The sequence below is a fragment of the Anarhichas minor genome, unplaced genomic scaffold, assembly GCF_050575085.1.
Source record: "Anarhichas minor isolate MPS153535 unplaced genomic scaffold, ASM5057508v1 ptg000014l, whole genome shotgun sequence".
NCBI lineage: Eukaryota > Metazoa > Chordata > Actinopteri > Perciformes > Anarhichadidae > Anarhichas > Anarhichas minor.
In genome coordinates this window covers 2353480-2364806 of record NW_027466460.1, presented here as the reverse complement: position 1 = coordinate 2364806, position 11327 = coordinate 2353480, and the positions used below count along the sequence as shown (strand labels likewise).

General features: G+C 38.8%; 1 protein-coding gene across 1 annotated transcript; it reads left to right on the top strand.

Moving 5' to 3' along the window:
• Positions 1-4124: 4124 nt before the first annotated feature.
• tmx2b (thioredoxin-related transmembrane protein 2b) lies at positions 4125-11001 on the top strand. The gene is made up of 8 exons (XM_076091065.1): positions 4125-4430; positions 5482-5542; positions 5910-6023; positions 6668-6744; positions 6836-6942; positions 7033-7098; positions 7196-7325; positions 8782-11001. Exons 1-8 carry the CDS (start codon positions 4242-4244, stop codon positions 8953-8955), a joined length of 918 nt encoding a protein of 305 aa, XP_075947180.1. The 5' UTR covers positions 4125-4241; the 3' UTR covers positions 8956-11001.
• Positions 11002-11327: the final 326 nt, after the last annotated feature.

Here is an 11327-nt window from a genome sequence, read left to right as displayed (position 1 = left end):
TGTTTTATTTCTAATACAATTATGGACAAATTGCAATAGGCTGCATATGAGGAGTTTACTTCTAAGTTCAATCAACACTTTTATAATTTTATTTTCTATTATTCAAAACATCAGAGCACTTTTTAGTCTAAGGTGAATGCAAGTTTTAAATTAGAACAGATGACTGAGAAATCCAATTAAAAAATTGAATTATATAGGCTAATAATATAATATAGTATAACGTGGATTTTCATTATGCTTTGACCAAGCAGATATTTTCCATCATTTATAAAGGAACGCAAATTGCACGAGTCAGGCAAGAGTGACTTCATGAAAATTATGTCATGTGAAATAAACACTATTCAGTGGTTTGTCTTTTAACTTGATAATGTTTTTCCGTAGGGTTATCCGGAGGATCGTTTTCATTTAACCTTTCATCCCTTCAAGACTCTTGTGTTGAAGACAAAGTTGAACTTCTTGCATGTTGTTCTCTAATGCTGACTGGAGCAGATGTGAAGCCAGAGCCTAAACCTGACAGCTGATCTGGAATCGGTTTCTTCTGTCCAACTTCAGGCTTGGAAGACCAGAGATTTACAACAAGAAAACAATCCCAGACCAGCCACTGAGCCGGAAGTGGCGCACTGGCGATGACTTACATTTTGATTAAAATAAATAAATAAATTTGTCAACAATTATATGTTTCAAATCATAATGATAACAATAATACATTAATGATAAAGTATATGCACTACACTGGTAATAATAAGAATAAAAGATAATTTTAGAGAATAATTTCAAAATACAGTCATTCAAATTAAACTTCCTCTTCCTCCTCCTGCGGTGCTCCTGACACGATTTTCTGTTCACGCTGGAGGAAGTGATGAGGGAACTCTGAACGCGCACGTGCACGAGCCCACAGCCCCGCATTCTGCCCACAGCCCCGCATTCTGCCCACCACCGCAAAATCCGTTGGGCCCGGAGGAAGCCAAGCTTTCCTACTAACCACTGGAGCGATGTTACTGCACCATCAGATAAATGCATGTTCGTATGTCATTTTAGCACATGAACATATGTGTAATATGTTTGATATAACGTTGATAATCCCGTGATAACAATGAAATCTCATGAATAATCGTGGGTAAAGTTATGTCAACGCTGGTCGTTTTAAATCCAGAGAGGATGACGTCATGGCTTGGTTTCATCTCGAGGAGCGTTTTTACCGCCTTATTTCATAATGCTGCTCATGATGACGCAAGCCTGTGTAGATGCACGTTGTGAAGACAGTAACCTATAGACTTTATTCCATCCTTGGTAATGAAGTCATATTTGATCACAGGTTTAAGATAATGTAAGTCCACGGCAGGGACGCAGTGTTACAGCAGCAAACGGTATAATGCAATAACCAAGCATCAGTTCCAAAAAGAAACTAGTGAGACCAATAATAAATGATTAAAAAAGCAAAATATAACTGAACGATTGAATTCACATTATTGCACATAGGATATATTGGTATTGAACAGTTTATTTGATAAGTGAATTGTCAGTTGTCAATTCATAATTCATGGTCATACTACCATACTATTTAGCGTACCAGAAACATTAGCGTATAATTTAGCATACCAGTATGTCTCAATACAAAAATGCAATATGCCAAAAACACCAGGATGCTTGACTACATCTTGTTGCATTTTTCAGTGTGTAAGCCAGCATTCTTTTCTGGCTAATCTGACTCACGATACTTTGCACAGCAGGGATATGAGTAATTAAATTCCATTCAATTCAATTTATTTGTATAGCCCAAAATCAAAAATCTGTACAATCTGTACAACATACGACATCCGCATTCCCAGAACCCTCACATCGGTACAAAAAAGGGAAAGAAAAAGGAAGAGACCTCAGGGAGAGCAAAAGAGGAGGGATCCATCAGGATGGACAGAAGTGTGATAGATGTCATGTGTACACAATGAACAACATAATACAATTACAACATAGTCAATACATTGATATAAACGATTCACGCTTAGTAGCACTAATAATAGCAGAGTAATAATGGAAAAATGATGACTACTAATAATAAAAGCAGCAGTGGATATAAAAGAGTAGTAATGATTATAAAAGCAGTAAAAGTACCAGTAATAGAAATGTGACTAATAATAATAACAATAATATTTGCAGTGGGAGTCAGAGGAAGGACCAGTGTCCAGATAAAACCACGATCCATGGAAACCTGAGAGGAGAGAAAGCACAAAGACTCTGAGGAAGAAGCAAAGTCAGTAATGAGCGTTAATGGGACATGAATTCATACAGGAGAAGAATTTTAAATTATATTCTGAATTTTACAGGGATTCATTGCAAAAAAACATATACGGGAGTAATATGGTCTCATTTCTTAGTTTTTCTCATTTTCTTAGAGGGTCAAAGTTCAAGGGGCCATGTTATGAGGAAGTATGTCCCAGCTGAATGCATACTGCTTTGTAAGGGCAGCTGCATTATTAAAAGTGAAAAAAGTATGCAATAACAACGCAGCTTTAGTGAAAGTGCAGTCAGATTCTTAGAGCACCGTGATTGTCTTTTCCTTCATCCTTATGAGTTCTCCTTCACTCCTTCCTTGATCTCACAATGTTTTCCACTGAGGTCAAGAAGAAGTGGTTAGGAAAAGACATTAGGATGTCATGTTCTTTACTTTCCATCGCAGCCGAGGTCTAAGAAAAGATGAAGTATCCTGAACAAACTCAGAGTAAGGACACACCACAAAAGCAAAATATTCTCTTGATACTTTGATTATTTTTTCAGTAAGTATAGTATGCCATACAAAAGTAATGTCATTAATAATTTCGTAAAAACATTTATAATATAGTGAGCAATAAAAAACATAACCATAAAGTATCACATTAAAATGGCCTAGTATAGTATGTCATAATGTCATACAACATAGCAGTATGCCCTGAAAATGTCTAAGCATATAGTATAGTATGCCATAAAAAAGTCATAGTATTATATTTCTTGAACAAGTAAGGTGTGTGACCCTTATCCGGTATTAATGGACAACGTGGAGACATATGGAGTCCATTCATTCTTTATAATGTACACCTCAAAAGACATTATCCCTCTTAGAACTATCACTTGCTAAAGAAAATAAATTAAGACCATTCATTTGTATTTTCATGTACTTTGCAAACAAAGTCACAAACTAATTAACTCTATTTCCCTGGTAACCTTATTATCATCCCATAAGGTTTCTTATGCAATGGAAACGTTGTTCACTGCTCCAGTGAATAGGATGGACCTTAGATAGGACTTAGCAACAGGACATATTTCTAGTTTGCTCATATACTATGTCATAATAATGTTGTAAAAATATCATCGTATAATATGCCAAAGAAATCATAAAACAAGTGATAGTATGTCATAATAATGTCACAAAAATATCATAGTATAATATGCCAAAACAAACCATAAAACAAGTGATAGAATGTCATAATAATGTCGTAAAAATATCATAGTATGATGTGCTAAAAATAAAATCATAAAACAAGTTATAGTATAGTATGCCATAAAAATGTCATTACAAATAAATAAAAGGTCATTGTAGGCCATAAACAAAAATGATATAGAATGCCATAAAAAAGTAATAGCATAATGTTGCAAAAAAATTCCATGAAAAAGTCATTAAAATGTCATAGTATAGGCATCCATAAAAGATTCAACATGAACCTATCAGCAGTGACCTGTTGTCTGCCCTGACCAATCAGCGCCAGCTATAACACATTCGTCCTGATTGACCTCCGCAGCCTGCGCCTCTTTCCGCCCCTTTAAATCAGCATTTCAATACAATCTTGCCGACTGCAAACTGCAAAGCCAAAACAAGCCACCAAGAGTAAACCAGTTATACAGGAAGTTAGGTCTTCCATCTTCATATTAAAAGTGGTCGAGAAAACTTGCCCGTGGGTGCAATGAATGCAAAAAATGTATTTAAAACAAATAATAATTTCATGTGTTCTTAAAATACACTTAATAATACAATACAATTAATGTAAAGGTCTCACAGTTATTGGCATGTAGCTTCGTATTATTTGATTATAATTATTTTTATTTTTTAAACATCTAAACCGGAAGTTGTATTTCCACCTACTTTCACACTTTAACGCCAAGCTAGCTAGCGTCGAGCCATTCATATTGAGCTAACTGCTTCATCACTGGCTGCCTCCGTCTTTTCGGGGTTCATTAACAGTTTTAATTGTCGTGCTACAGTTGAATAGAACATGGCTCTGCTGACTGCGTTAGTCGCTTTCCTGTACCACCTTCCGCAGGTGTATAAGTGGTTGCTGAAGCCCTACTATATAGCCTCTCTCTTCATGTCAGTAGCCTTTCTAGCTGTCCGCAAGACGCCTGGCATCTGCGACCATCTGCCCACACAGCGAGAGGATGGCAACTCCTGCGACTTCGACTGGGTCTGTAGAAAATGCTGGAAATTAACAAATGTCTTTTCTGGAATTGGTATCAAATAGCTAGCTATCCAGTTGGCACAGCTGCGGATTGTTGAACAGGCTGACAGCAAAGGCTAGCGATAGCTGCGACATTAGCTGTTCTTAGCTATAGGCAGAGAATGACGGGCCAAACCTTGGTCCCAAAACTGGAAATTCATAACGTTTTACTTTTTGGCAGAGAAACTCGAGACAAAAAGCTTCATTTATAACCCACTAGAATAAGCTGAAGTATTTCAATTATATACGGCACACATGGACTGTAAATTAGTGTTTATCTTAATACAGAATTAATCTACAGCTAGCGAATGTTAGCGAATTTATTGACGTTCTCGGACGTTGATAAGAAACAGTAATATAAATATCAATGCAGGAGAGTAAAATAATCCAGGTTTTCAAAAGCCAAACCGTGTATTGATTCTTTGCCGAATTTCACAGAGGATCCTTACTAAACTGTTAAAGGTCATTGTATATATCAGGCTCCAGCACATGGATCTATAGCAACAGGCCACATGTCTTTAAACACTAAGATGCATTGATGTATTTAGGTTTGTTGTGACGTTGCCGCCTCACCAGAGAGCATGTGAATGATAGTAACACAGTGTGGAGAAAGAGTCCTCTCTAACGCTGTCACATGCTGCTGTATGCAAACACCCTGCATACATGCACAGTTCAGTGTACTTTAATGCACCAAGTAGTTTGTATTTAGTGCGTTTGTTTTTTCAAAGCACACAACCCACGGCTGGGTTAAAGATATATATGCTGCATTTTTCTGTAGTAATATAACTAATAAATCAGCAAGAATATATTGTGTCCATCCCCATATACAGAAGTTAGTTGACATTTCCTCCATTCTCCCTGTCCACTAACTGACACATTACACAATTATGCTGTCACAAAATGTAAAATGACGAGGTAGTCTGACATCATGGTGCCCAAAATGACCCCAATTCTCTCAATATGAACAGTGGTTAACGTGGCTGGACATGGTTAAGACGTGGCGTGTTTGTGTTCTCAGAGGGAGGTGGAGATCCTCATGTTCCTCAGTGCCATCGTCATGATGAAGAACAGACGAGCGAGTGAGTAAAGTCCTTCTTTTCTATCGTCTTCTGAATTAATTTCTCCTGAGCGGCAACATGGTGAGATGTCATGATGCATTATGATACAAATCAGTTACAGGAAGCTTAATGATCCATCTCCTCCACTGTGACCACAATGACATTCTAGAATAAACACATTCAAGCTCTTGAACTTTCCCCCTCTGTTACAGCAGTACAGAGGCTACTGAATATTAGCTATTGTCATAGCTTTATCCCCCAAAACCCGTACTGGTGGAATCTTAGAAAAAGGACTGCTCAGGATGTTGCATCATTATCCCCTGCTCATTGTATGGCTGTTGGAGAAAAAGCATGGCAAAGCAGGTGTATCTGTATCTGTTCACATCAGTAACGGTGGAGCAGCATGTGGGCAACATCATCCTGTTCAGCAAAGTGGCCAACGTCATGTTGTTCTTCAGACTGGACATCAGGATGGGACTGCTCTACCTGACACTCTGCATAGGTCAGTCCATACGCACACACACACACACACACACACACACACACACACACACACAGTACATTTGTTGTAAACAAACTCTGATAAAATACCATAATCAGGTATACTAACAGGTATTGTGTGTATCAAAGCCTGATGTATCCTCTTCCTCTGAGCTCCATGAGCCTCACTTCATCAACACACACTGTAGTTAATGTTGACTTAGTCCCACACACACACCGTCCTGCTGCCACGAATACTCACTAGAGCAGTGGTTCTCAAATGGGGGTACGTGAAGGCACTCCAGGGGGTATGTGAGATTTTTTTTAAATGCATTTAAAATTAGCATCTATTCAAAAATCCTTGAAAAATAGTTATTTAATAAATATTCAATAAAATATAAGTGTAAGTTCATAAAGTACTTTAGTACTTGATATCATGGTGAAAAGCCAAGTATTCCTTTGGAGATACTCAAAGCACAACATATATAAGATGTGTACATTTTGCTATTTAAGCAGCCATGTTATGCATACATGTTATACATAACACATTTGTGGAAGTTTTACTATCCAAATATTTCCAGTTCAGATCAGTTAATGAACTCATCGTCGGCAGTAATTCTACAGATGTCCTCATGGTCTCTTCTGTTGGTCCTTTGTGTGTTTCAGTGTCTCTGATGACCTGTAAGCCTCCTCTGTACATGGGACCAGAGTACATCAAATACTTCAGCGACAAAACCATCGATGTGAGTAGAAACAGTAGAATGCTCTGTACCATTTTATCCATGACCAAGAACAGAGACGTGTACACTTTCTCTTTGATCATTGTGTGTCCAGGATGAGCTGGTCAGAGACAGTCGGGTGACGTGGCTTGTTGAATTTTTCGCCAACTGGTCTCCAGAGTGCCAGTCCTTCGCGTCTGTCTACGCTGATCTCTCTCTCAAGTAAGACTCCGCCCACTCAGCAACAGTAGAGGGACACTCTGCGACACTGACGAGACTAACTTGAGCTACTCGTTGGTTCTCGTGTTTCAGGTATAACTGTGCTGGTCTCAAGTTTGGTAAAGTGGACATCGGACGTTATGGAGAGGTCTCCAAAAAGTAAGACATTTTGTTTCTCTTTTGTCTTTAAGAGGTTTGTGTCCTAGATTGGTGGCCATGACTAGACGTGAACATGTTGTCTCATTGTGCTCTGTAGGTACAGAGTGTCTGCGTCTCCGCTGTCCAAGCAGCTTCCGTCCTTGGTGTTGTTTCAGGGAGGGAAGGAGGTGATGCGGCGCCCCCAGGTGGACAAGAAGGGTAGAGCCGTATCCTGGAGCTTCACTGAGGTCAGACTGGACAGTGCACTTCACAAAATACAGGCCTTGTGCAACAACAACAAGTTCTGTGTATAAACGGCAAACCTCACTTTACTCATTCAGACCGTGCTGTTGTGCTGCAGTTTACACTCCGTCTCCTCAAGGAGCTGAAACATTGTGTATAACTCCTTTAGAGCTCCAGACTCTGTCACATGTGTAGACAGACATTTCTGAAAAGAGACTTCTGAAAACTCCGTCTAAGGTGCAGAGGTTCGCTGGCTGTAAAACAGAGCGAACAATTTACACATTGTTGCTTTATGTAATGAGCATGCCCAGAAACAACAACCATAGCACCGTGGGCCGCGTACGAGAAAGATGTTAAATAAATAGGTATCAAACATGTATAAAGAAATAACTAACTGCTATTGTTTTACTATTGTTGGATTTGTTAAAGGTCATCTATTTTTTTTTTTTATTTATTTTTTTTTTTTTTTATTTTTTTATTTTTTTATTTTTTTAAATGGAGAGGAAAAATGTCTGTTTTCATTCAACGAGTAGATTAATTAATTTAAAGTGATATCCACAGCTAGTTGATGAAACCATGTCAAAATGAAACAGTTGTTTATATTTGTTTTGGTATATTTGAAAGCTTTCAGCACATTGTGTATATTTAGGAAATATATATATATATATATATATATATATATATATATATATATATATATATATATATATATATATATATATATATATATATATATATATATATATATATATATATATATATATATATATATATATATATATATATATATATATATATATATATATATATATATATATATATATATATATATATATATATATATATATATATAAAAATATAAAAATTAAATGACAAGACTAACTTTGGAGGAGCCTGCTCGTTTCGTGAAACGCAGACTTCAGCAGCGTCGTGTTCGCTTCAGCTGAACTTTGGAAGTGACTTGGCTCAGAACGAGCTCTGTGGATTGAGATCACTTTACAGTCGGTGTGGACATGTGTAATTATTGTATTAAGATAGAGTGGAAATCCTGTGACCCTTTATAGTAAGCAAGCTGCACATTAAACCATTATTGTCATGTATATCTGGTTTGTTGTTCCACAGACTGCCTTGCTCAACGGGTCACATGACACTGTTGACCTGTAACATAAGACTATTTTGTTCACCTCGTTCTAAGAACGCTCTAGAACATGCGAGTTGACTTGTTTGTGTGAGTCACACCACCTTGTGCCTCCATGACCTGTAGTCTCCATCATTCAGTGAATACGCTACCTGCTGGGGGGACTCTAGTGAACACGACAGTGCAACTACAAAGCAGTAGCATCATTGAGGGTTCCTGTACTCTGTGCCAAATACTTAATATTTATTAATACATAGTTTATTTGAATGTGACAGTTTAGATGTAAACTCACGTCAATGACAGTCTCTGTCTCTCTCCACCAGGAGAACATCCTCAGAGAGTTCAACCTGAATGAACTCTACCAGAAGTCCAAGAAGCTCAACAAGACCAAGGGAGACAAGATCAGCCAATCCCAGTTCCCACCGGTCCCCGAGGAGGACGAGACCGAGCAGCAAGGAGCCGAGGCTCTGGATTCTGAATCCAAGAAGGACAAATAAGATGCTTTCCATCACTCAGCTTTCACTGCTGGATGGATGCTGTGGGTCCAGGTTAGCCCCCCCCCCCCCCCCCCCCCCCCTCCCCTCTCTTCTCTCTCAAAGTTTGTTCACTCGGTGAATCAGAACCGGACTGGTGTTGCCGTGGATCATCCTGAGAATTACAGTAGCCACTGTACTTCTGCCTGTCTCAGCACCATTTAACACTTAGCCCCAGTTAAACCCAATACAAGAGCAAAGAGAGAACAAGTGCACACTTTAGCAGAGGAGCTAACTGGCAAACGGTAAACCAGCTTTTGGGGGTTGTAATGCTAACACCTGGTCCAGTATGTGGGTGGAAGGCCTGCCATGTGCGGGTTATTGCAGTCTACACCACACGTTTGAAAGCTGTGAAGTCTGAGTGACTGTGTTGAGTTCTTACTAATTAAGGAAGGGAGCAGTGAATGTGATGCTACTTTTGTTGTTTTAGATTTTTTTATGCAACTAATTTAATGAGATTAAAAATCCTTCTATGAATATATTCATGTAAACTAAGTTCTAACTCTGTAGAATTCCTTTGCAGTGTTAAATGAGAGGTACGATATGGGAGCGCTTGTTTAACACGAGCACATCTGAATTAGTCGGGTGGTGTCACTAACCGTTGGACAGACCAGGCTACTTCTGTCATTCCATCTGCTTCCTGTTGAACTCTGTTCACACCGTCTCCACAAAGAGCAGAAGAAAGAATGCTCAGACCACCTCCAGATGTGGTCTGAGCATTCAGATGTGATGCGTCTTGGATGCAGTCACATCTGTACGTAGAGATACAGATGTGATGAACAGGGCCTAGTTAACTTTGCCATCATTCATGCCATGCGTTCACGGCTCACTTGTGAGACGTCTTCTTCTTTGAAAACACTTTCAGGTTTTAAACTGATTGTTTTTTTTACTTTTCTTACGTTGCCATCAAGGTAACCAGTGTTTTTATGTTTTCAGAAGCAAGCAGTGCTCCAGCTTCAGGCTGTACTGGCTCTCCATGTTTCTCAATGCTTAGTCGGTTGTGTTACATTGACAGTTCCAATAAAGTTTGTTTTAAAAATGGCCACGCCCTCAAAAGCGATGGTAAAAACAGAAGACAGGGTAACCTTATCATTCTATGGAAAGTGAGAGATGCAGATCTGTCTGTCACTTTTATATCCCAGCAGTCTCCTTCCAGACTACAATATATAAAATAATATTCAAACAAGCTCACTGCAATTTCTAACAGATCTTTTGACAGCCAGATCGTAGATGAAGCATTTAATTGCATGTCCTGACCTGAAACTGCACGTTCAGCAACAGCTGATCTGAGTCAGTGTCTGCCAGGCTTTAGTCCTTCACACTTTCACAAGTCATTGACTGATGGAACCTGCTTCTGTACCGCTGGACCAAGCACAGAGGTGAGCCCTGCTCGTGTGTCCACTTGGCTCCAGGCTGAAGTATCTGTGCCACTACGGGACGGACTGCTGTGAGATTCTATACTGACGTTCACGGTCTTCAGAGGATCAATCCCACTAACTTTAATGATCCTCTGACTTTTCCTGTGCGACGCTAACTTCCTGTTGACCTACAAAAATACATCATCCCTGTAGCACTCTATAGCGGACAAATGTACAGACCTGTGATCAGCGTGATGATGAAGTGAGAGCATGTTTGCAGCTTCAAACTAAAGACCACATCTTAATATTTTTACGTCTTCTTAGGACCAGATAAAACGAGTTTTTGTGGTATTTCATTTCATTTTCCAGCATTATTTCTTGCTCACATTCTACCAGGAGTTAGAGCTCTTAAACTGGTCACCATATGCACACCTACACTGTTTAGATTAGCTTTTTGAAGAATGAGTTTTTTTCCTTAATCATTTTATTTCTAAAACTGTTTTGTTTTGTACACTTCTTGTGAAATTGATTTGAGCGTATGTCTTGTTCCATTTCATTGGCGCTGCATTCCAAGTGTATATTTGCTCCTGTACATGAATGAAGGAGTCTGCTGGCCTGTTGTCATCATGCAATAAAACCATGTGCACATGAAGCATTCCAATGCAGCCTTCTTTCTTCAGATAGTTCCTCTGCTGAGCTGGGTTTCCATTGCTCCTATGAAACCTTTTAGTGTTTTATCTCCACATTACATGTCATGACATAAAGTTAAATATTGTGTAATGAAACTGGCCTCTGCTCCCAGTGTCAATATGATTCTCCCAAGGACAGGTTTGTTGTGTTTTATGTGATTACGCTGCACTGATGTGGTTACACACTGTGTGTATACAGGAGCTAATGTATTGTAACTGCATGACATTTAAAGGTGCTAAACGCGATGTTCAGAGCATATCGATTGCCTCCACAAAGATCTCAACATGC

Excerpts from the sequence above, each read along its gene's own strand:
- tmx2b (XM_076091065.1), top strand. The coding sequence starts at position 4,242 with ATGGCTCTGCTGACTGCGTTAGTCGCTTTCCTGTACCACCTTCCGCAG. Across the intron at positions 6,745-6,835 it reads TCAGCGACAAAACCATCGAT|GATGAGCTGGTCAGAGACAG; the intron begins GTGAGTAGAAAC and ends TTGTGTGTCCAG. Across the intron at positions 6,943-7,032 it reads TACGCTGATCTCTCTCTCAA|GTATAACTGTGCTGGTCTCA; the intron begins GTAAGACTCCGC and ends CTCGTGTTTCAG.